This window comes from Mirounga angustirostris, unplaced genomic scaffold (assembly GCF_029215605.1).
Source record: "Mirounga angustirostris isolate CCGP_5_RB_7025 unplaced genomic scaffold, mMirAng1.0.hap1 SCAF_13, whole genome shotgun sequence".
In the NCBI taxonomy this organism is placed as follows: Eukaryota; Metazoa; Chordata; class Mammalia; order Carnivora; family Phocidae; genus Mirounga; species Mirounga angustirostris.
In genome coordinates, this window is record NW_026991721.1 from 85649751 (window position 1) to 85676105 (window position 26355).

The 26355-nt window shown below is 36.4% G+C and overlaps 1 protein-coding gene across 3 annotated transcripts in view; it reads left to right on the forward strand.

Annotated features, from left to right (window-relative positions):
• ARHGAP32 (Rho GTPase activating protein 32) overlaps nucleotides 1-26355 on the forward strand; it is a 314482-nt gene that overhangs the window by 139590 nt on the left and 148537 nt on the right. For 2 of the 3 annotated variants that reach the window (XM_064577227.1, XM_064577230.1), the window contains exons 3-4: nucleotides 2267-2358; nucleotides 3393-3477. In XM_064577227.1, the coding sequence (XP_064433297.1) occupies nucleotides 2267-2358; nucleotides 3393-3477 (177 nt within the window). Of the gene's footprint in view, nucleotides 1-2266; nucleotides 2359-2979; nucleotides 3022-3392; nucleotides 3478-26355 lie in introns of all 3 variants that reach the window. The other variant, XM_064577229.1, reaches the window with a different exon arrangement.

The following is a 26355-nucleotide window of genomic DNA, read 5'->3' on the forward strand; positions in this document are numbered from 1 at the left end:
TCCCCACGTTCAAGGGGCAGTTTTCAAGTCCTTTGGCCAGAAAGTTGGACTTCCCTAAGAGTTTTGCTGACCCTACCTGTTACTTATACCCTGATTCAGCCTGTTCTTAGGTCAATCCAGGAAGTAACAGAGTGGGGGAAAACCAGAAGCACAATGCCACTGTAATCACTCTTCAGGTTTTGACTGTGCTTCCAAATCTACCTGCCTCATTAAATTTTCTAGAGCTCTCAAGTAGTTGCATGTTCATATTTTGTTTCATTTTGTTATCTTTAGAGTTTTTATTGTAAATAGTGGAAGAGGCTGGAAACTTCACATTCTTTTTTTGAAATAAATTTTGCTGGATGTAGAATTCTGTGTTGACACGTATTTAAAAAAGCAGTTGAAAGTGCTTAGTCCAAAATTTCTGCTTTTATTCTGTTTATTCCTGTGAATGTAATATATATTCTTTTTTTTCCCTTTGGCAGCTATTAAGATTTTCTCTTTATCAGTGCTTTTTTTTCAGCCATTTGATTATGATAGGCCCTGTGTGATTTCCTAAGTGTTTATCAGACTTTGGATTTATGAAGTTTTCTGGATCAGTGTGTTTATAATCATCATAAAATTTGTAACTTTTTAATCTATTTTTTTCAAATGTTTTTTCTATTCCTCTTCTCCTTCTTAATCCCCCTCCTGCCATCCCCAGAGAGGTCATTTTCCTCTCGTTTTTTCACCTTCAGTTACATGTATGGTTTTGTTTTTTTTCCAGTTACATGTGTGTTAAATGGCTTTATATTGTTGCATATGTCACTGAGACTTTTTTTTATGGTCTTTTTCTTTCACACACAAAAACTAAAAACCAAACAATTTTTTGCCCATTGTTTTCTTGCTACTTCTTTAAATTCACTGATCTTTTCTTCTGCTGTGTTTATGTCCAGTTACCCTTTTTAAGTTAATTTATGAATAATTTACAGAATAAATAGTGAAAACCCACTTTATTAGAAATTTTAATAAGAATTTAAGCACAGCAAACCTCTTTATGTCAGGTAAATTTTGGTGCACAAACTTCATAAAAGATGAAAGAATATTGTTACACGTTATTTTAGCAAAATAAGATGATCTAGGTTGTTGCAAAATACTGTGTGATGAAGTCTTTTCATTTGAATGAATGACTAGGGGAAAATATTTTCCTTTTGTCCTTAAAAATATATTGTTCACTCATAATTTTTAAAGTACACAGTATTCATCTAGGATATTATCAACCTAAGATGTCATTTACATGATCAGTTTCACCACATTTTTAGAGTCTAGAGTTAGAGTTAGCCCTTCCCCCTGTACCCCAAAAAGCCAATCTGTTCTCTGAATCAGTGAGTTTGGTTTTTGTTTTTTTGTTTTTGGGGTTTCTTTTGTTTTTTAGATTTTACATATAAGTGAGATCATTTGGTATTTGTCTTTCTCTTTCTGACTTATTTCACTTAACATAATGCCTTCAGGATCCATCCATGTTATTGCCAGTGGCAGGATTTCATTCCTTTTTATGGTTGAATAGGATTCTGTTATATATACATCTTCTTTGCGAATCTCCTCAAGTCATTTTAACTACTCATCCCATGTTATTCTTCCTTATTGCATCCTGTGGCATTGGCTATAATAACTCAGTTTTTCTGTTACAAATCATAGATAATATATTGTAAATTTGTTTATGATAGATACTAGGATTTACGGTTTATTTTGCCCAGAATATGAAGACCCTTCTGATCCCTCAGTTTGTTTTTAAAATCATGCAGCTGAAATGTGTCACTAGAATTAAAAAATCCTGTCTGAAAACTGTGGCAGACAAAAGAGTAAGCTGGAAGTATAATATAGATGTTACCTATCTTTTGGTGTGAGAAATGCATGTTGTGATCTTCTAATTATGTTCTGTTGCCATTTTAGCTTTTATTAATTCTGTAACCAATGTTATTTTTTTCCAATTCCCTGGGGAAGATTTTAGTTTGTGTTGAGGCAGATAATATAATAGCTGATTTTGAAACCTGATTATAAGAGTATAATAATTCATATTTCACAGAAAATTTTTTCTTATGCAGTAAAGTATTTGAATTAGGTGAATAGTTTTTCCTTATTCTTAGTAATCAAGACTCAAGTAAATTATAGTTTTAAGAAAAGATTATTAGTATGTATTGCTGTTGGTTCAGTCAGCATAACCATTAAAATTATAATCTGCTTTTTAAAACCTATTTATACTAAGGGAATAGTCCTAAATCTTTTGTTTTTATTATTTTTTTTTAAGGCAAGAGGAGCCGATGTTCCAGAGATTCCTGGAGATCTTAGTCTTAAGACATGTGGCGGTACAGCCAGTATGAAGGTTAAACATGTGAAAAAGTAAGTATAATTTTACAGTGGGTTTTAAATGAGTTTTTATAAATGGGAGTCAGTTTTTTAGTTCTTAAAACTTTTCTTTAGATTTCTTACTAAATATGCTCTTACTGTCCATACATTAAATTATACTGTAAGCCTAAATTATGACTTAGCAATTAGTGGAATAGATTTGGAGATTATCTCCTTGTCTAAAAATATACTTTAATTTTGTTCTTGCAACAACTTTATGTCATTGGCTGTTAGATCGCATTTGTTCAGCAGGAACAATCAAAGTGTGTCTGTCTTGGTGCCCTTATTACATGCTCTCATTCATTTAGAAAAATCAACTTTTTTGTTTGAATTATGAGATTGCTGTATCTCAGCTCTGCCTTTGAGAAAGCCTGTTGGATGCTAGTAGTTGACTCTTACATAAAATATCTGAAGGTATCATCCTATTTCAGTTTTCAACAGAAAAAACATTCCATACTTTCTCACTGAAGCCTGAATACCCCCACCATCCCATTAGGCTGGTATTAAAAAACAAAAACAGAAAAACCATCTTTTCACCTGTTAGAGGGTTAGGCAGCTATGTTTTCATTGTAAATAGAGAAAAGACAAAGATAAAAATATTCATTCTGCATCCAGACCCACTAATCCAGGACTGATGGGCTGCGACAACATTCACAGGTAAAATCTGGTTTTGTATTTTGTTGGGAATGCTGCTTCTGATTAGAAGTTGGCTCTTCACAGTTTTCATAACATTCACTGAAATCGTAGATTTTCTATGGGCCTTGCCTTGGGTCAAGGATAGGAAAGTGTAGTCATGCTTTTTAATTTTTTTTTTTTTTTGGTTTTGATCTGTGCACTAAATGTAATTTTTGTTTGATTTACTGTATTTCTGGAAAGGTTTGTGTGGATATATGTGTGCTCATGCGCATGTGCTTATTAAATAGTTTTGCTTGCATGAGCTCTCCAACCCATTTTATTTTTTCCTTAGGCTTAGTAATTTTGAGTATTCCAGTATCTTGCATCTCACTTAGTTATTTCATGTACTTCAGGTTACCCTTCACTAAAGGTCACTTTCCGAAGATGGCTGAATGTGCACATTTCCATTATGAGAACGTTGAGTTTGGCAGCATACAGGTATATTTGAAATATTTCCTACATACTGAATTAAGATATATCTATATCTCTATTCTTTTCTATCTTTTTTTAAATCTACGTACCTGAGAGGTAACACTTAGAAGTAGTTTTTTCTATTGATGTCTTGGTGGTGGATTTAAAAACTTTTATTTTCTTCTGTTGACTAATACTTGATACCTGATGACTCCTTTCAAGTGGAAATAGTATAATAGGATCAGTATAAATCTCAGCATTTCTGTTAGATTCCTAGACAAAGTTTGCCATTGTTTTCTAGCATGAAGGATTCTAGTTATTCCCTGACTCTTATGTTGGGTCAGAGTAATGATGGTTAAATCAGAGTAGGAGTGAAGTGGGATGGTGTGGGGGAGATGTACTAATGGAGGTTTTTTTCAATAATTTTTCTTATTGTGAGGTATAGTGTGTGTATAAATATATATGTTTATAAACATATGCATGGGTGTATATATATATATTATATATATATATATATGTGTGTACATTTTAAAGCCCAGGCTAAGAGAGAAATTTCCTGGGTGTCCTTACTCTGTTGCATTTGCCTTCTCTACCCTAAAGATTACTTATACCATGACTTTTATAATATTCATTATAATTTTTTATAGTTTTACTATCTATATCTCTAATCAATATGGTGTTTAGTTTGCCTGTTCTTGAACTTAAATAATTGGAATTATTATAGTCCATTCAGCAAATACTTATTGAGCAAGCACTCTATACCAGGCACTGTTGTAGGTGCTTTGGCCGTATTAGTGAGCAATAATCACAACCAAAACTGAAAATGCATTCTTAAAGAGCACAGAGGATGGCCAAGAAGATAAGAGCTATGGTAAAAAGGTAGAACATGATAAGAAGGATCAGGGGCACTGGGGATAGGTTGAAATATCGAACCTTGGTAGGCTTCATTATTGAGTGTATTCTTTCTTCTTTCATTTAACATTGTGAAATTGATCCCTGTAGATGTCTGTAGTTATAGTTGGTTCAGTTTGTTACTGTATATTAATCTATAGCATGCATATGACACAAGTAATTTATCTGTTCTTTTTTGTTTGTTTGAAATAGGGGTGGTCAGTTTTGGCCCTTTGTGAACATTATTGTACCCATAACCTGGTGCATATATGCAGGAGTTTCTCATGGTATATACCTAAGAATAGAATTTCAGGGTTATGGGGCGCCTGGGTGGCTCAGTTGGTTAAGCGACTGCCTTCGGCTCAGGTCATGATCCCGGAGTCCCAGAATCGAGTCCCGCATCGGGCTCCCTGCTCGGCAGGGAGTCTGCTTCTCCCTCTGACCCTCCTCCCTCTCATACTCTCTGTCTCTCATTCTCTCTCTCGCAAATAAATAAAATCTAAAAAAAAAAAAAGAATTTCAGGGTTATAGCAGATCCACATGTCCAGCTTTACTAAGTAAAGCCAAACTACTTTTAAAGTGATTTACAAATTTCTACTCCCCTAAACAGTAAATGAGAGTTGCTATTCTACATCCTTGCCAACTCTTGGTTGTTTGATACTTGTTAATTTTTACCCATCTGATGGGGATGTAAGTTTCTCTCGTATTTTAATCTGCAGTCTCCTGATTTCTAATGCAGTTGAACATCTTTTCAAATGTTTATTGGGCATTTGAGATTTCTGTTTCTTAAAACTCTAGATCAGGTCTTTTGCTCATTTTGTTTATAGATTTGCTTGTAATTTTCTTACTCATTCATGGGAATGCTTTATATATTTTAGATGTTCTTTCATGTTACCTCTAGTCCTTTATTGTTTTTGTATATGAGCTGAAAACACTTTTCTCCCACATTGTGGCATGTTATTTCACTCTCTTTATGCTGCTCTCATTGTACAGGCTTCATTTATTTTGTTCTTTATTTTATGTATTTTGTGTAGTTGTATGTCTGCAAAAACCTAGCTTGTAGTTTTTTTTTTAAAGATTTTATTTATTTATTTGACACAGGGGGAGAGAAAGAGAGCGTGTGTGCAAGCACAAGCAGTGGGGAGCAGCAGGCAGGGGAGAAGCAGGCTTCCCCCTGAGCAAGGAGCCTGATGTGGGGCTTGATCCCAGGACCCTGGGATCATGATCTGAGCCAAAGACAGCCACTTAACCGACTGAGCCACCCTGGTGCCCCAGCTTGTAGTTTTTCTGTCATATTAAAGATGTGCTCTGAAGTTATGAAATTGTCTTATTTTTTTCTGTAAGTTTCATAATTTTGACTTGAACATTGAGGTTACTTGGAATTCATATTTATAGTGTGAAAAAGAGTGATATTAAAAACCCCTAGTATGACAACCAGTCAGAATGGATATTAACCATAGCACTGGAGCTGAGTGCTTATGGCCTTCTCCTGTGTGATGCATTGCCCCTCTAATTGTATGGATCATTGGTGGTCCACTATTTCAGTATTTTCTGTGGTACCCACCAGTCTTTTTTGAAAGGAGTCTAGGGGCATCTGGGTGGCTCAGTCTGTTAAGCCTCTGCCTTCAGCTCAGTCATGATCCCAGGTCCTGGGATTGAGCCCTACGTCGGGTTCCCTGCTTAGTGGGGAGCCTGCTTCTCCCTCCCACTCCCCCTGCTTGTGCTTTCTCTCTGTCAAATAAATAAATAGAGATAGCACACAAGCAAGGGGAGAGGCAGAGGGAGAGGGAGAAGTGGGGCTCAATCCCAGGACCTAGCGATCATGACCCGAGCTGAAGGCAGATGCTCAACCACCTGAGCCACCCAGGTGCCCCTAAATAAATAAAATCTTAAAAAAAGAGAAAGGAGTCTATTTTATTATTATTTAAAAATATGACTATATTAGAGTTCTCCGGTGATACAGAACCAATTTATGTGTGTGTGTGTGTGTGTGTGTATGCATGTGGGGTCTGTGTGTGTGTGTATGTGTAGAGAGAGGGAGAGAGAGAGATTTATTTTAAGGAATTAGTTCATGTGATTGGAGAGGTGGTTAAGTTCAAAATCTCCAGGATAGGCTGAAAAGCAAGGGAAGGGTTGATGTTGCAGTTTGAGTCCAAGGGCAGTCTGCTGGTAGAGAGTGCTCTTCAAGGGAGGTTAGTTTTTTTTTTTCTGTTAAAGACTTTCAGCTGATTGGATGAGGCCCACCCACATCATGGAGGACAATCTGCTTTACTCAGTCTACTGACTTAAATGTTAATCTCATCTAAAAAAATAACTTCACAGAATTATTTGGAATAATGTTTGACCAGAAGTTAATGTATAAAATAAATAATCATAATCCACTCTGCCAACTTGGCATTCCTTAAACTAAACTAATAAATAAGAAGGTCATGCTTATACCTAACATCATGATCAACTATTTTTCACAACCAAAAACATTCTAAGCATTTTACCAGAAGAGGATACAAAGTTTTTGAGTAATTTACTCATCTTGATATCCTATAACTTAATACTATAATGTAAAGTTAAAAATACCTAAGTACCATGATATAAATCTTACAATAAATAAGGTGATAAGAGAGAAGAAAACAAAAAGTACCATGATATAAATCTTACATAAGGTGGTAAGAGAGAAGAAAACAAAGATGTTTACTATGACACATACACACACACACACACACATTCAGAGCAAAATAAGAAGGTAATACTCATGGCAATTATAGTCTTGGCTTGTGTAACTGGTCATGTGGCTGTAGCTGGTGTTATAACTGCCTTCTTCTGCTTCTCATTCTATATTCCCTTTGTCCTGAGCAAGAATCTCAGTTGGTTTTGGTTCTTTACCTGGTGGGACGATCCCTACCTTAATTCCAGGTCTGGCTATTAATAGCCCTGCCTGAATTGGGTTTTGGTAATCTCCCATTGTGTTCAGTGGCAGGGCAGTGATAGCAAGGGATGTCCTAAGGGAGCTCCAGTATTCCAGATGTGTTCTTCTTTAACCTCTATTTTAGAGCAGCTGTCCAATTTCCCCTGAGTAGTCAGGATCAGTCATCCCAGCTAACGCCAAAACTCACATCTTTGCCTATTGATTTAGAGTCATAAGGAGCCCAAAGTGCCTGGGTGGCAGGGTTACTTCCAGGTCAATGGAATTGTTATTTTGTCTTCTGGTGGAAGCATTCCTCCCTTTGGAACTAAGACGTCTAGGGTAGTAGAGCATACAGTTGTGGGGACAGGAAGCACAAATTTTGCTAGTAAGTCACTACGAGTCATATTGAGAGGTCTCATTCCAATTCCCACCCCTTATTCCTGGTTTCCCCAATCTGATTAGCTTTAAAGACACTAATGAGTCTGTTTCCAATAGTAAAGAGAGGATGGATAGTCCATGGCATGTTGGGGCAATAGAGATACACAAAATATCACCATTGGATACTTACAATCAAACACTTATAGGAGATGAAGTTCTGGGTGACCATATATTTGAGATCTTTGAACATTTTCCCATACTGATGAGTAAATTGAAATTTTCATTTCCCTCATGATTAGTGATGTTGAACATTTTTTCATGTGCTCATTGTCCATTTTTGTATCTTCTTTGGAGAAATGTCTATTCAAATCCTTTACCCATTTTTGAATTTTTTTATTTTTTTATTGAGTTTAGGACTTCTCTGTATAACCTATTTGTATCTTTTGATCTAAAGATAGTTTTCTATTTTTTTTTTAAAGATTTTATTTATTTATTTGACAGAGAGAGACATAGAGCAGGAACACAAGCAGGGGGAGTGGGAGAGGGAGAAGCATGGAGCAGGGAGTCCGATGTGGGACTCGATCACAGGACCCTGGGATCATGACCTGAGCCAAAGGCAGATGCTTAACAACTGAGCCACCAAGGCGCCCTGATCTAAAGATAGTTTTCTGGATGGCATATAGGTAGATTATGTTTTTTAAATTCATTCTGTCATCTCTATCATTTTTTAATTGAAGTATAATTAACATGCAGTGTTGTTAGTTTCAGGTTTACAACATTTTGATTAAACAATTCTTTACATTACTCAGTGCTCACCACCGTAAGTGTAGTAACCCTCTGTCACCCAACAGTGTTATTATAATATTGACTATATTTCCAATGCTGTACTTCTCATTTTCATGACTTAACTTATTTTATAACTGAAAGTTTGTACCTCTTAATCCCCTTTATCTATTTCACCTATTCCCCCCACCTACCTTCTCCCCTCTGGGCACCATCAGTTTGTTCTCTCTATTTTAGGATCTATTTGTTCATTTCTTTCTGTTTTTTAGATTCTACATATAAGTGAAATGATATGGTATTTGTCTCTGACTTATTTCACTTAGTGTACCAGGCTGTAGGTCCATCCATGTTCTTGCAAATGGCAAGACTTCATTCTTCTTTTTATTGTTGACTTATATTCCATTGTATGTATATATGTATGTGTATGTATGTGTACGTATATATATAATTCATCTGTTGGTGGATAATTGGGTTGCTTCCATATCTTGGCTATTATAAATAATCCTGCAGTAAATATAGGGTTACATATATCTTTTTCATTTGTACTTTTGTTTTCTTTGGGTAAATACCTAGTAGTAGAATTACCGGATCATATGGTATTTCTATTTTTAATTTTTTGAGGAGCCTCTGTATTGTTTTCCACGGTGGCTGCACCAGTTTGCATTCCCACCAACAATGTATAAGTTTTTTTTTCATATTCTCACCAACCATTGTTATCTCTTGTTTTTTTTAAGAATATTTGATTTTTTATTTTTTAAAAATTTATTTGAGAGAGAGAGCGTGTGTGTGAAAGAGAGAGAGTGCACGAGCAGGGGGGAGGGGGAAAGGGAGAAGCAGACCCCCCACTGAGCAGGGAGCCTAACACTGGACTCAATCCTAGGACCTTGGGATCATGACCTGAGCTGAAGGCAGATACTTAACTGACTGAGCCATCCAAGCACCCCTGATTTATTTATTTGAGAGAGAGAACACCAAAGTGTGAAGGGCAGAGGGAGAAGGAGAAAGAATCTCAAGCAGACTGCCCGCTGAGTGTGCAGCCTGACTTGGGGCTTGATCCCATGCCCCCGAAATCATGACCTGAGCTGAAATCAAGAGTCAACCCTCTACTGGCTGCGCCACCCAGGTGCCCCTATTTCCTGGGTTTTTGATTCTAGCCATTCTGACAGGTGTAAAGTGATATATCATTGTGGTTTTGATTTGCATTTCCCTGGTGATTAGTGATGTTGAGTATCTTTCCATGTGTCTGTTTGCTGTCTGTATGTCTTTTTTGGAAAAATGTCATTCGGGTCCTCTGCCCATTTTGCAATTGATTATTTGTTTTTTTAGTGTTGAGTTGTATAAATTCTTTATATATTTTGGGTATTAATCCTTTATTACATGTATCATTTGCACGTATCTTTCCCCACTCAGTAGGTTGCCTTTTTGTTTTATTGTTTCCTTCACTGCACAAAAAAGCTTTTTATTTTGGTGTCTCAATAGTTTGTTTTTGCTTTTGTTTCCCTTGCCTGAGGAGACATCTAGAAAAATGTTGCTAAGATCTATGTCAAAAAAATTAATGCCCATATTTTCTTCTAGTTTTATAATTTCAGGTCTCATATTTAGGTCTTTAATCCATTTTTTATATATTATATATAATATATATCCATTTATATTTATTTTTTATATATTATTATATATATTATATATATCCATTTATATATATATATTTATTTAAATAACTCTTCAGAGTTTATTTTTGTATATGGTATAAGAAAGTGGTCCAGATAGGTTTATTTCTGGTTGTCCATTTGTAGTTGTTTTTGTGCCAGTACCAGACTGTTTTGATTACCACAGCTTTGTCATATATCTTAAAATGTGGGCTTGTGATGCTTTCAGCTATGTTATCTTTCTCAAGATTGATTGGCTGCCATCTCTGTCTTTTTTTTTTTAAGATTTATTTATTAATGGGGAGAGGGGTAGAGGGAGAGAATCTCCTGCAGACTCCCACTGAGCATGAAGCTTGACTCAGGGCTGAATCTCATGACCCTGAAATCATGACCTGAGCTGAAACCAAGAGTCAGATGATTAACCGACTGAGCCACCCAGGTGCCCCTGTCATCTCTGTCTTTAGGTTGGAGAGTTTAATCCATTATATAAAAAGTAATTACTGAAAAGGAAGGACTTATTTCTGTCATTTTGCTATCTTTTTTCTGTATGTATTATAGATTTCTTATATTTCATTTTCTGCATTTCTGTGTTTTGCTTTTAGTTGATTTATTTTTAGTGAAATGTTTAAATTCCTTTCTCATTTCTTTTTGCATATAGTCTATAGTTTTCTTTGTGGTTACCATGGGATTACATTTAACATCCTAAAGTTATAATACTCTAATTTAAAATTATACTAGTTTAACTGCAATGACATACAAAAACTATGCTCCCTTATAGCTTGGTCCCCATCCCTTTCAGTTATAAATGTCTTACAATTACATCTTTATGTATTGTGTGTCCAAAAACATAAACTAATAATTCTTTTAAATGTATCAGCCTCTTAAATTATGTTGAAAACAAAATGTGTAGTTATAAACTGAAGTTGCCAATACTAGCTTTTATACTTATAACTAAAAGGAAGTATTAATCTCTTAAGTCATGTAGAAAAAAATTGGAGTTACAAACCATTGTTACAGTAATACTGGTTTTTATGATTGCCCACAGGTTTACCTTTACAGAGGTCGAGTTACTGTCAAGTGTCCTTTCATTTCAACTTGCAGGACTCCTTTTAGCATTCCTCCTGAAGTCGGTATAATGATGGCAATCTTCCTTAGCTTTTATTTAACTGGGAATGTCTTAGTTTGCCTCTCACTTTTGAAGGGTAGTTTTGCTGGAGGTAGTATCCTTGGTTGACACTTTTATTCTTTTAGCAATTTGAATACATTGGCCCACTGCTTTCTGGCTTCCAGAGTTTCTGATAAAAAGTCTGATAATCTCTTTTTTTTCCCTTTTTTTTAAAAATTTTTTATTTTTTCCTTTTTTTAAAAAAATTTTTTTATTCTTATGTTAATCCCCATACATTACATCATTAGTTTTAGATGTAGTGTTCCATGATTCATTGTTTGTGCATAACACCCAGTGCTCCATGCAGAATGTGCCCTCCTCAATACCCATCACCAGGCTAACCCCTCCTCCCACCCCCTTCCCCTCTAGAACCCTCAGTTTGTTTTTCAGAGTCCATCGTCTCTCATAGTTCGTCTACCCCTCTGATTTCCCCCCCTTCATTCTTCCCCTCCTGCTACCTTCTTCTTCTTCTTTTTTTTTTTCTTAACATATATTGCATTATTTGTTTCAGAGGTACAGATCTGAGATTCAACAGTCTTGCACAATTCACAGCGCTTACCAGAGCACATACCCTCCCCAGTGTCTATCACCCAGTCACCCCATCCCTCCCACCCCACCCCCCACTCCAGCAACCCTCAGTTTGTTTCCTGAGATTAAGAATTCCTCATATCAGTGAGGTCATATGATACATGTCTTTCTCTGTTTGACTTATTTCGCTCAACATAATACCCTCCAGTTCCATCCACGTCATTGCAAATGGCAAGATCTCATTCCTTTTGATGGCTGCATAATATTCCATTGTATATATATACCACACCTTCTTTATCCATTCATCTGTCGATGGACATCTTGGCTCTTTCCACAGTTGGGCTATTGTGGACATTGCTGCTATAAACATCGGGGTGCACATACCCTTTTGGATCCCTACATTTGTATCTTTGGGGTAAATACCCAGTAGTGCAATTGCTGGATCATATGGTAGCTCTATTTTCAACTTTTTGAGGACCCTCCATACTGTTTTCCAGAGTGGCTGCACCAGCTTGCATTCCCACCAACAGTGGAGGAGGGTTCCCCTTTCTCCGCATCCCCGCCAACATCTGTCGTTTCCTGGCTTGTTAATTTTAGCCATTCTGACTGGTGTGAGGTGGTATCTCATTGAGGTTTTGATTTGGATATCCCTGATGCCGAGCAATATTGAGCACTTTTTCATGTGTCTGTTGGCCATTTGGATGTCTTCTTTGGAAAAATGTCTGTTCATGTCTTCTGCCCATTTCTTGATTGGATTCTTTGTTCTTTGGGTGTTGAGTTTGATGAGTTCTTTATAGATTTTGGACACTAGCCGTTTATCTGATATGTCATTTGCAAATATCTTCTCCCATTCTGTCGGTTGTCTTTTGGTTTTGTTGACTGTTTCCTTTGCTTTGCAAAAGCTTTTTATCTTGATGAAGTCCCAATAATTCATTTTTGCCCTTGCTTCCCTTGCCTTTGGCGATGTTTCTAGGAAGAAGTTGCTTCGGCTGAGGTCGAAGAGGTTGCTGCCTGTGTTCTCCTTTAGGATTTTGATGGACTCCTGTCTCACACTGAGGTCTTTCAACCATATGGAGTCTATTTTTGTGTGTGGTGTAAGGAAATGGTCCAGTTTCATTCTTCTGCATGTGGCTATTCGATTTTCCCAGCACCATTTGTTGAAGAGACTGTCTTTTTTCCATTGGACATTCTTTCCTGATTTGTCGAAGATGAGTTGACCATAGAGTTGAGGGTCCATTTCTGGGCTTTCTCTTCTGTTCCATTGATCTATGTGTCTGTTTTTGTGCCAGTACCATACTGTCTTGATGATGACAGCTTTGTAATAGAGCTCGAAGTCTGGAATTGTGATGCCGCCAGCTTTGCTTTTCTTTTTCAACATTCCTCTGGCTATTTGGGGTCTTTTCTGGTTCCATACAAATTTTAGGATTATTTGTTCCATTTCTTTGAAAAAAGTGGATGGTATTTGATGGGGATTGCATTGAATGTGTAGATTGCTCTAGGTAGCATTGACATCTTCACAATATTTGTTCTTCCAATCCATGAGCGTGGAACGTTTTTCCATTTCTCTGTGTCTTCCTCAATTTCTCTCATGAGTATTTTATAGTTTTCTGAGTACAGATCCTTTGCCTCTTTGGTTAGATTTATTCCTAGGTATCTTATGGTTTTGGGTGCAATTGTAAATGGGATCGACTCCTTAATTTCTCTTTCTTCTGTCTTGTTGTTGGTGTATAGGAATGCCACTGACTTCTGTGCATTGATTTTATATCCTGCCACTTTACTGAATTCCTGTATGAGTTCTAGCAGTTTTGGGGTGGAGTCTTTGGGGTTTTCCACATAAAGTATCATATCACCTGCAAAGAGTGAGAGTTTGACTTCTTCTTTGCCGATTTGGATGCCTTTTATTTCTTTTTGTTGTCTGCTTGCTGTGGCTAGGACTTCCAATACTATGTTGAATAGCAGTGGTGAGAGTGGACATCCCTGCCGCATTCCTGACCTTAGGGGGAAAGCTCTCAGTTTTTCCCCATTGAGAATGATATTCGCTGTAGGTTTTTCATAGATGGCTTTTATGATATTGAGGTATGTACCCTCTGTGCCTATACTCTGAAGAGTTTTGATCAAGAAAGGATGCTGTACTTTGTCAAAAGCTTTTTCTGCATCTATTGAGAGGATCATATGTTTCTTGTTCTTTCTTTTGTTAATGTATTGTATCACGTTGATTGATTTGCAGATGTTGAACCAACCTTGCAGCCCAGGGATAAATCCCACTTGGTTGTGGTGAATAATCCTTTTAATGTACTGTTGGATCCTATTGGCTAGTATTTTGGTGAGAATTTTTGCATCCATGTTCATCAGGGATATTGGTCTGTAATTCTCCTTTTTGATGGGGTCTTTGTCTGGTTTTTGGGATCAAGGTAATGCTGGCCTCATAAAACGAGTTTGGAAGTTTTCCTTCCATTTCTATTTTTTGGAACAGTTTCAGAAGAATAGGTATTAATTCTTCTCGAAATGTTTGGTAGAATTCCCCTGGGAAGCCATCTGGCCCTGGGCTTTTGTTTGTTGGGAGATTTTTTATGACTGTTTCAATTTCCTTAGTGTTTATAGGTCTGTTCAGGTTTTCTATTTCTTCCTGGTTCATGTCTTGTCCATGTTGGTAAATAGTAAAACCTGTCTTTCAAGTTCCTAAGACCAGACAGAACCTTGGAGCCATCTTGGACTTCTCTCTTTTTGTTAACCTCATATTCAGTGTGTCAGCAAAATTTTTGGCTCTATATTTAAAATAAATAAAAAATAAATAAATTCCATCTTTAAAATAAATAAAATAAAATTTAAAATAAATGAAATCTGACTACACTTACCTGTTTCTCTTCTATCTACTATAGTCATTTTAGGGGGATTATTTCAATAGCCTTTTTTGGCATAATGCAAGAATGAGTCTTTTAAATTTAAGTCAGATCATGTCACTTTTTCAAAACCCTCCAGTTACTTCTCATCTTCTTCATAGTAAAAGTCAAATTTCTTAACATTTCCTATAAGGATTTACCAGATCTGTCCTTAACCTCTTTGACCTCATCTCTTTCTTCTTTTACTTCTCCTTCCCTGAGACATAGTGTTTGGGGCACAGTTGATCTTCCTCCAGTATATAGTCTCCCTTCTTAGGACCTTTGGACTTTTCTGTTTCTTCTCCTTGGAAAGCTCTTCTCCCTGGATAGCCATATAACTTACTACCTTCCCCTCTTTGAATACTTGCTGAAATGTTATCTTCTCAGAGAGAGTGTACGTTCTCTACAGAAAATTGCAGCTCCTGGTCACCAATGTTCCTTATCTCTCTCCCATAATTTATTTTTCTCCATAAAACCACTGTCTGGCATGTTAATTATCTTATTATTTATTCTGTTTTTCCACCTCAGCATCTAGAATAGTGCCTGATACATAAAAATGATTTGATGAATATTTATTGAATGAATGGACAAATGAATTTATGTTTGAAAAATAAAATTTTCTTTAAAAATGCCTTTTTAGGGGCACCTGGGTGGCTCAGTCATTAAGTGTGTGCCCTCAGCTCAGGTCATGATCCCAGGGTCCTGGGATTGAGCCCCGCATTGGGCTCCCTGCTCAGCAAGAAACCTGCTTCTCCCTCTCCCACTCCCCCTGCTGTGTTCCCTCTCTTGCTGTGTCTCTCTCTGTCAAATAAATAAATAAAACCTTTAAAAAAATAAAAATGCCTTTAAAATATTTTGGTTCTTTTCAACATTTAAATATTGCTCTTATATGATAAGAATATATTCTTTATATCATGAGTATATATATATAAAATGAAACATCAAATAAAATGAATGATGATATGTAAAAATGCAAGTTAAAATTCCCTTTATGCTCTCTCTCTCGTTAATTATTATGTGTCTGTCTAGAATTCTTTATAAAATATATAGCAGTATCTCTTGATACAGCTCTAGCTATAAGGGTCTATCCAGCTATCTATAACTGTTAAAAATATAGATGGGTTGCCTCTATAAATACTGCTTTGAAAGTTGCTTTTCTACTTGAAAGTGTATCTTGGATATATTTTTTATTTCAGTAATTTGGATTTATCTCATTATTTTCAGTTATGTAGTATTTCATTTTATTATTATACCATAATTTATTTAATCAGTTCCTTATTGATGGATATCCTAGATTTTATTGATGTGAGTATATGCATTAAATAAAATCATATTAGATGATTAGCTGGGTCAAGGGTATATGCATTTAAAATATTGACAATTGTTTCTAAGTTTATTTTTGAAATTTGCCAATATATGCAAGTTGTATATATCACTTACGATTTCCACTTGATTTATTTTTATTTATTTTTTGGTATTCCAAATTATAAACTCTTTGGGGGGATATGTCTCACTTTTTGTTTCTGCAGAACTCAGCACAGTCTTTCAGTAGCAGGGGCTCAGTAGTGCTCTTCAATGGAAGATATATCTTTGTGATGTTTCTTGTTAGATATGCTGGGGAGTCAGTTATTTAACAAACATTTATTGTGTATTGTTAGTGTTTTGGCAGCATACTGTATTTTGTAAGGATTAAAAAAAAGTAGGACAACATTATTCTTTTGAGATGTTTATACTTAAATGGAAGACTAAAGGGGCACCTGGTGGCTCAGTCATTAAGTGTCTCTCTTCGGCTCAGGTTATGATCCCAGGGTCCTGGGATCGAGCCCCGCATTGGGCTCCCTGCTCCGCGGGAAGCCTGCTTCTCCGCCCCCCTGCTTGTGTTCCCTCTCTCGCTGTGTCTCTCTCTGTCAAATAAATAAAATCTTTAAAAAAAAATGGGAGACTAAAATATGGAAGGATAATTATATATATTAGAATCAAGACATGCTACCTTGCGGTTAATTTCATGTCTTCATTTATTTGTACATGTATATATATTCAACAAATATGGCAAAATTAACTGTTTTGAAGCATCAGAAAATGCTATGCAGAGATGTTGTTTGATATTTTAAAGGAGAGTAGAAATTCTCTTAGTAGAGATTGGGGCATCATGAATAAAGGCCAAGTCTCAAAAGACTATGTATTCATTACATCATCATTTATAGTAAAAAGTTAGAAGTAATACAAATGTGGGGTGCCTGGCTGGCTCAGTTGTGACTCTTGAAGAGCTTGTGTCTCGATTTCGGAGGTGTGAGTTCAAGCCCCACATTGAGTGTAGAGATTACTTAAATAAATAAACTTAAAAAAATAAAAGAAAAGAAGTAATACGAATGTTTAGAAGCTGGAATGGGTTATGTAAATTATGGATTATTCATACAGGGAAATCCTATGCAGTTACTTAAAAATCATGTAGAATATTTACTTAAGTGGAAACAATACTTTTGCTATATTGATAGAGTTTGAACAGAGCAAGATATTGTTTCTGTAAGAAAAAAACTTAGATGTAAGTTTAAAATAATTGGAAGAACTTATAGGAAAAAGATAATAGCTATAATTTTTGAAAGAATGCTTTAGTAATAGAAAAATGACTTCCATTTTTATAGCTTAGAGCAAAGCGTTGTGATTTTTTTTCTCATACATGTTTTTTGTAAAATAGAATGTTTTACAAAAGTTTCTCCCTCATTTTGAAGGACAGAGTAGTTCTTAAATCATGTGTTCCACCCTTTGAGAGAATAGGCACTGAGCATCCTCCAACATTCCTTTGTTTCTGATTTAATTTGTACCTGTTAAAATAATTCTCAAGCCCATATATATTTTTTTCTGGTGGTTTGGCAAGACATATGCTTTAGATTGCACAGATGTGTTCAAATCCTATTTCAAGTCATTTTTAGCAGACCTTACCCAAATTATCTGACTTTCCTGTTGAAATCTCAGTTCAATATCTTCAATTGTAACCTGTGGTGAAAGGTGGCATTGTCCTGTTGAGGAGAAATTATTCTAATGTGGTATAGAATGGGTGTGGCCAGCTGTTGGTATGTTCTCATTGTGCCATACTGTCTTGACCACTAGGGAGATTGCCAGTTAGTCTTGTTTCCCTTGTCTTCATACTAAAAAGATGACCGCTGAGGTTCCTTCTAGCTAATATGTTCTGGATGAACTCTGAGCTTGATTTAAATGAACTGGGGATGTGACAAGGCAAAGGGGAGAAAGGATATAATAACAAAGGCAAGAGAGGGTGTATCATGTCATGTCCTTACTTTAGTCTACTTTTATAGAGCAAGAATAAGCTATCTTTAAAAGTTAATACAAAGAATTACTCTGGTCATAGAAGTAGATTGTTGAAATATCTTTTTATTCGTGGGACACAATCTACTGGCTTAAATATTTTAAAGATTTTTTATTTTTATTTATTTATTTATTTATTTGAGACAGAGAGAATGAGAGAGAGAGCACATGAGAGGGGGGAGGGTCAGAGGCAGAAGCAAGCTCCCTGCCGAGCAGGGAGCCCAATGCGGGACTCGATCCAGGGACTCCAGGATCATGACCTGAGCTGAAGGCAGTCGCTTAACCAACTGAGCCACCCAGGTGCCCTACTGGCTTAAATATTTTAAAAATAAATACCATTTTTACTCCATTAAGAGTTGACGATTTTTGTGTCTATATTCATTAGTGATGTTGACCTATATATTGTACTTGTCCACTAGCCTGAGTTTGGAGCACTTCATTTTAAAAATAAATACCCTGGAAGTTTGTAGAAATGGGAATTTTTGAAGGTTTAGTAGAATTTTCCCGTTAAAACCTTTTTTGGCCTGGTTTCCATTCTAGGGCTTAACCTTTAACTACCATTTTAATTTATAATTTGATTATTGGTCTAGACCGGTTCTTTTGTGTCTCCTTTGGCCAGTTTTTATCATTTATATTTTCTTAGAAAATTGTCCATTTTATATAGGTTTTCAAATTTGTGGGTATAAATTGTACACAAGATATTCTTGAAGGTTGGTCTTATTAGGAAACCTTCCCTCCCTTCTCCTGTCTCTCCTTTCTTTCCGTGCTTCCTTCTTTCTCTCTGCCTTTCTCCATTGGTCTTTTCTTCTTTTTCTCCCTCCCACTCTTCCTACCTCTTTTACTATGAATTCCTGAGCATACTTTTTACTATTTCACATTTTTGGGGGTTTACTATTTTGTCACTTTTCTTGTTTCTTGAATTCAAAGTTTAGTTCTTTCTTTTTTTTTTCCTTGGAAAAAAGTTGTGAATAACCAGTATGTATGCACTTGCTTGATGTTGGAAAACTAGTATTATCATAAATCAACTTTGTCAGATATTAATATTATTTTATATATGCTCTTGAGAGAAATAAAATTCTGTAGGTATTGTTGATACTCATTTTCAGCCACTGTTTTAAAAAGTGCATTGAAGTTTGGAAATTTTTCCACTAAATAGTGCTTTGAACAAATCCTGCAGGTTTTGGTGTATAAGTGTTATATTATGTTTTGTTTAGAATAATTGAAACCCCCCCCCAAAAAAGATAAGAGAAGCAATTTTTAGAAAGGGCTGCTTGTTTTAAACTACATGTAGTTTAAGTTCTGTTTTTTAGTTATAAAGACTTTATTTTTTTTTTTATTTATTTACATTTTAGTTAACATACAGTACAATATTGGTTTCAGGAGTAGAATTCAGTGATTCATCACTTACATACAACACCCAGTGCTCATCATAACAAGTACCCTCTTTAAATACCCATCACCCATCTAACCCATCTGTCACCCACCTTCCTCCATCAACTTCCAGTTTATTCTCTATCTTTAAGGGTCTCTTATGGCTTTTTTCTCTCTCTCCTTTTTTTCTTTTCTCCCTTCCCATATGTTCATCTGTTTTCTGTGTTAAATTCCATATATGAGTGAGATCATATGGTATTTGCCATTCTCTGACTTATTTCACTTAGCATAATATACTCTAGCTCCATCCACGTTGTGGCAGATGGCAAGGTTTCATTTTTTGATGGCTGAGTAATATTCCATTACACACACACACACACACACACACCACATCTTCTTCATCCATTCATCAGTCAGTGGACATTGGGGCTCTCTCCATAGTTTGGCTATTGTTGATAATGCTGCTATAAACATCAGGGTGCATTTGAATCTGTATTTTTGTAATCCTTTGGGTAAATACCCAAAGTAGTACAATTGCTGCATATTGGGGTAGTTATATTTTTAACTTTTTGAGGAACCTCCAAACTGTTCTCCAGAGTGACTGCACCAGTTTGCATTCCCACCAGCAGTGCAAGAGTTTCCCCCTTTCTCTGCATCCTTACCAACACCTGTTGTTTCTTGTGCTGTTAATTTTAGCCGTTCTGACCTGTGTGAGGTGGAATCTCATCCTGGTTTTGATTTGTATTTCCCTGATGATGAGTGATGTTGAACATCTTTTCATTTGTCTGTTAGACATTTGGATGTCTTCTTTGGAAAAGTGTCTAGTCATGTCTTTTGCCCATTTCTTAAGTGGATTATTATCATTCTTTGGGGGGGGGTGTTGAGTTTGATAAGCTCCTTATAGATTTTGGATACTAACCCTTTATCAGATACATCATTTGCAAATATCTTCTCCCATTCTGTAGGCTGCCTTTTAGTTGTGTTGATTGTTTCCTTCGCTGTGCAAAAGCTTTTTATCTTGTTGAAGTCCCAGTAGTTCATCTTTGCTTTTGTTTCCCTTGCCCTCAGTGACACGTCTAATAAGAAATTGCTACGGCAGGGGTCAAAGAAGTTTCTGTCTGTGTTCTTCTCTAGGATTTTGATGGTTTCCTGTCTCACATTGAGGCCTTTCATGGATTTTGAATTTATTTTTGTGTATGGTATAAGAAAGTGGTCCAGTTTCATTCTATTGTATGTAGCTGTCCAGTTTTCCCAATACCATTTGTTGAAGAGACTGTCTTTGTTCCATTGGACATTCTTATCTGCTTTGTTGAAGATTAGTTGACATATAGTTTTGGGTCCATTTCTGAGTTCTCTATACTGTTCCATTGGTGTATGTGTCTGTTTTTGTGCCAGTACCAATATGTCTTGATGACCCTAGCTTGTAATATACCTTGAAATCCAGAATCGTGATGCCTCCAGCTTTTTCTTTTTCAAGATTGCTTTGGCTATGCAGGGTCTTTTGTGGTTCCATGTAAATTTTAGGATTGTTTGTTCTAGCTCTGTGAAAAATGCTGGTGGTATTTTGATAGGGATTGCATTAAATGTATTGTTTGGGTAGTCTAGACATTTTAACAATGTTTGTTCTTCCAATCCAATAAATAGCATGGAGTGTTTCTCCATTTCTTTGTGTCCTCTCCAGTTTCCTTCATAAGGGTTCTATAGTTTTCAGAGTACAGATCTTTTACCTTTTTAGTTAGGTTTATTCCTAGGTATCTTATTGTTTTTGGTGCAGTTGCAAATGGGATTGATTCCTTGATTTCTTTTTCTGCTTTTTCCTTATTGGTGTATAGAAATGCAACAGATTTCTGCACATTGATTTTATATCCTGCAACTGCTGAATTCATGTATTAGTTGTAGCAATATTTTGATGGAGTCTTTTGGGTTTTCTACATTGAGTATCATGTCATTAGCAAATAGTGAAAGTTTGACTTTTTCCTTGCCAGTTTGGATGCCTTTAATTTTTTTGTTGTCTGATTGCTGAGGCAAAGGCTTCCAGTACTATGTTAGTGTGGTGAGAGTGGACATCCTAGTCTTGTTCCTGACTGTAGGGGAAAGGCACTCTCAGTTTTTCACCATTGAGGATGATATTAACTGTGGATCTTTCGTACGTGACCTTTATGATGTTGAGGTATGTTGCATCTATCCCTACTTTGTTGAGGGTTTTTAATCAAGAAAGGATGCTGTACTTTGTCAAATGCTTTTTCTGCATCTATTGACAGGATCATATAGTTCTTATATCTTTTACTAATGTGGTGTATTACATGATTTGGAAATATTGAACCACCCCTGCTGTCCAGGAATAAATCCCACTTGATCATGGTGAATAAATCTTTTAATGTACTGTGGAATTCGATTTGATAGTATTTTATTGAGAATTTTTACATCCATGTTCATCAGAGGTATTGGCCTGTAATTCTCCTTTTTAGTGGGGTCTTTGTCTGGTTTTAGAATCAAAGTAATGCTGGCTTCATAGAGTGAGTTTGGAAGTTTTCCTTCTATTTCTGTTTTTTTGAACAGTTTGAGAAGAATAGGTATTAACTCTTCTTTAAATGTCTGGTAGAATTTCCCTGGGAAGCCATCTGGCCCAGGACTTTTGTTTGTCAGGAGATTTTTGATTACTGATTTAATTTCTTTGCCAGTTATGGGTGTGTTCAAATTTACCATTTCTTCCTGTTTCAGTTTTGGTAGTTTGTAGGTTTCTAGGAATTCATCCATTTTGCCAGGTTGCCTAGTGTGTTGGAATATAATTTTTCTTAGTATTCTTTTATAATTGTTTGTATTTATGTGGTGTTGGTTGTGATCTCTCCTCTTTCATTCATGATTTTATCTATTTGGTCCTTTCTCTTTTCTTTTTGATAGGTTTGGCTAGGGGTTTATCAATTTTATTAATTCTTTTGAAGAACCAGCTCATGTTTTTTGTTTGATTCTATATCCTTTATTTCTGCTCTAATCTTTATTGTTTCCCTTCTTCTGCTGGTTTTAGGCTTTATTTGCTGTTCCTTTTGTAGCTCCTTTAGGTGTAAGGTTAGGTTGTATATTTGAGACTTTTCTTGCTTCTTGAGGTAGGCCTATTTTGCAGTATACTTCTATCTTAGGACTGCCTTTGCTGCATCCCAAAGATTTTAGACAGTGTCTTCATTTTCATTTGCTTCCATGTATTTTTTAAATTTCTTCTTTAATTTCCTGGTTAACACATTCATTCTTTAGTTGGATGTTCTTCAACCTCCATGTGTTTGTGGTCTTTCTAAATTTTTTCTTGTGGTTGACTTCAGGTTTCCTAGTGTTGTGGTCTGAAAACATGCGTGGTATGATCTTGATCTTTTTGTACTTGATGAGGGCTGATTTGTGACCCAGTACATGATCTATTCTGGAGAATGTTCATGTGCATTCTGCTGCTTTAGTTTGAAATGTTCTGAATATATCTGTTAAGTCCATCTGGTCCAGTGTGTTATTCAAAGCCATTGTTTCCTTGTTGATTTTCTGCTTAGATGATCTGATCTGCCCTTTGCTGAAAATGGGGTGTTAAAGTCCCCTGCTATTATTGTATTATTATCAACGAGTTTCTTTATGTTTATTCCTAATTGATTTATATATTTGTGTGCTTCCAAGGTGGGAGCATAAATATTTACAGTTGTTAGATCTTGTTGATGGATAGACCTCTTAATTGTGATATAATGCTCTTTTTCATCTCTTATTACAGTTTTTGTTTTAAAATCTACTTTGTCTGATACAAGTATGGCTACTCTGGCTTTCTTTTGACGTCCATTAGCATGATAGATGATTTTCTACCCCCTCACTTTAAATCTGCTGGTGTCTTTAGGTCTACAATGAGTCTCTTGCAGGGAGCATATAGATTGATCTTTTTTTTTTTTTTTATCCATTCTGATACCCTATGTCTTTTGATTGGAGTGTTTAGTCCATTTACATTCACAGTGATTTTTGAAAGATATGAATTTAGCATTGTGTTACCTGTAGAGTTGGTGTTTCTGGTGACGTTCTCTGGTCCTTTCTAATCTTTGTTGCTTTGGTCTTTTTTTCTCCACTCAAAGACACCCCCCCCCCCCTTAAATTTTTTAGCAGGGCTCGTTTACTGGTCGTGAATGCCTTTAGTTTTTGTTCGTCTGGGAAACTCTTTATCTCTCCAATTCTGAATGAGAGCCTTGCTGGATAAAGAATTCTTGGCTGCACATTTTTCCCATTCAGCACTTTGAATGTTTCCTGCCATTCCTTTCTGCCCTGCCAAGTTTCTGTGGACAGATTTCTTATGAACCTGATCTGTGTTCTCTTGTGGGTTAAGGACTTTTTTCCCCTTGCTGTTTTCAGGATCCTTTCTTTGTATATTTTGTGAATTTGACTATGATATGCCCTGGTGATGTTCAGCTTTTGTTCAATTTAATGGGAGATCTCTATGCTTGTTGGATTTTGATATGTGTGTCCTTCCACAAATGAGGGAAGTTTTCAGCTATAATTTGTTTGAATAAAACTTCTGCCCCTTTTTCTCTCTCATCTTCTGGTACTCCTATGATACAAATGTTACTAAGTTTTAATAAGTTGCTGATTTCCCTAAGTCTACTTTCGTGGTCCATTACCTTTCTTTCCTTCTTCTTTTCAGCTTCATAATTTTCCATAATTTTATCTTCTATATCACTGATTTACTCCTTTCTCTGCTTCTTCCATCCTCATTTTTATGGCCTCCATTGCATCTTAGTTATAGCATTTTTAACTTTGGCCTGACTAGATTTTAGTTCTTTCATCTTTGTAGTGAGGGATTCTCCGGTGTCTTCTATGAGTTTTGCAAGACCAGCTAGTATCCTTATAATCGTCATTTTAAATTCTAGTTCAGACATATTATTTATATCTGTATTGATTAAATCCCTGGCCATGAGTTCTACTTTGTGTTCTTCCTTTTGGGGTAAATTTCCCCATCACTTCATTTTGTCCAGAAAAGAAAAGAAGAAAGAGAGAAAGACATAAAGAAACAACCCCCCCCCCCCCAAAACAAAGAAAACAAACAAAAAAACTAGATCCTGGGTGTGTTTTGGTCTGCTTCTTAAAAGAATCTACATCTCAAAATGATAAAATAAAGTAAAATGAAAGTAAAGAAAAAAATAAAAAATATGTAAAAATTATATGTATAAATAAATATAAAGAAACTGATAATAAAAAAATTAAAAAATAAGAAAATAAATGAAAAAATAGTAATAAAAAAAATAAAGAGTAAAAGTAAAAAAGAAGCTAGATCCTGTTTCCCCTAAAGCTGAAGCTTTGCAGCACCCTATGATCAGTAGATTCGGCGCCAGTGAGTTGTTTGTGCTGGTCTTCTGGGGGAGGGACCTGTTGTTCTGATTATCAGGTGGACTTACCCTAGTGGAAATGTGCCTCCAGGGTGCAGGTTGTGGCAGGGCTTGGTGTAAGCCGTTCTGGCCTCCACTAGGTGGCGCTGTTTTCCCTCCTGAAGGGTCTCAGCCTTGTTGGGGGTGGAGGGGTGGGGATGAATACCAGGACGCCCTGCTCTCCAGCCCCAGTGCTGAAAGTTCGCTCCCGTAATTCTTCATTGAGCACTTACAGAAGAGCAGTCAGTCACTCTTATGTCCCCAGTTTCTGTCAGAACTCTTCTGTTCACCCTGCCTGTGTCCAGGCTTTTTTATCTCAGGCATGCGACTGAGTTTCAAAAGTTCAAATTTTAAGGACTCCTGCGTGTGTATCTGCGCTGTTCCTCTGGAGGAGGGTCTCACCATGTTCTTGCCATTGGACGGCCTGTCCCGGGAAAGTGATGGCAGGACCGCACAGTGGTTCGCAGTTTATGGCAAAAGAAAGCAGGAGGCTGGCACCAAGACTTGCTGTTCTCAGCCGGTATTCTCGCCGCTGTGCCTGGGGACAGTGCAGCACACGGGCGCCACCTGTTCTTCTTGCGACCCAGGGGATCCTCACACCATGCTGTCACACCTGGGATTCTGCCTGGCTTTGCCACCCAAGCACATTTAAGCCAGGCATGTCCCCCACTCTAGCAGACTTCTAAAAGTTCAGATTTTGTGCTGCGCTGCTCATAATCCTTGTGGTAGTCTCTATAAGCAGGCTCCTTCCCTGCTGCTGTATATACAGCTCTATCTGCCCTAATTCAACTCTCCCTATCTCCTACCTTCCAAAAGGTGGTTGCTTTTCTACTTGTAGACTAGCAGTTTTTGTTCTCTCAGACCTCCGATTGATTTCTTGGGTGTTCAAAATGATTTGATAACTGTCTAGCTGTGTTCAGTGGGGAGGAGGACAAGCTTAGGGTCCCCCTACTCCTCCTCCATCTTACCTCCTCCATGCAACTTTAAATTCTGTAAATTTACTATCATAGTTGCACTTCTCCCTGTTGTCTCATCTCCAAACACAAAGATTTACTCACATTTCATGAAGTATTTTTCAGTAAGAAGGAAAAAAATCTCTTACGATATGCAAAGATATAATCAGTTTGTTTTGATTTACCTGTTTGAGGCATTTATCTCTTCTGCTTTGCTTTATGTGGTACTGCCATCTAGCGTGTGGGATACTAAAATGGGTATGTGTGGTTTACAATTTCTTTTATCATTTGGTTATCACAAGCTGTGAATTAATGTTTCTTTCTATCTGATTTCATATAAAGCATTAAGTTAAATGATCCTGCATGCAAGAGCTCAGGTTTTACCTGAAATAAGGCATTGGCAAAATGAATTGAATACCTGTTTCTTGAGCGTTCTCTACTAAAGCTTCTTGCGATGGAATTAGAAATGCTAGTACAGCCTCGTGTCATCAGATGTATTCTTGTCTTGATATTGAGAAATGTGGAAAGAGATGGTAAATTTTGACCTGAGTAAAAATGTTGACAAGTAGTAATATAAAATAAGATCACCCCCCCTCAATTTTCATTTTAAATGAATTAATCAGGATTATAATAAAAGATACAAGCCAATATTTATTGAATGCTTTTTGTGAACCAGACATTATTCTAAATGCTATTTACATCTTGTCTTA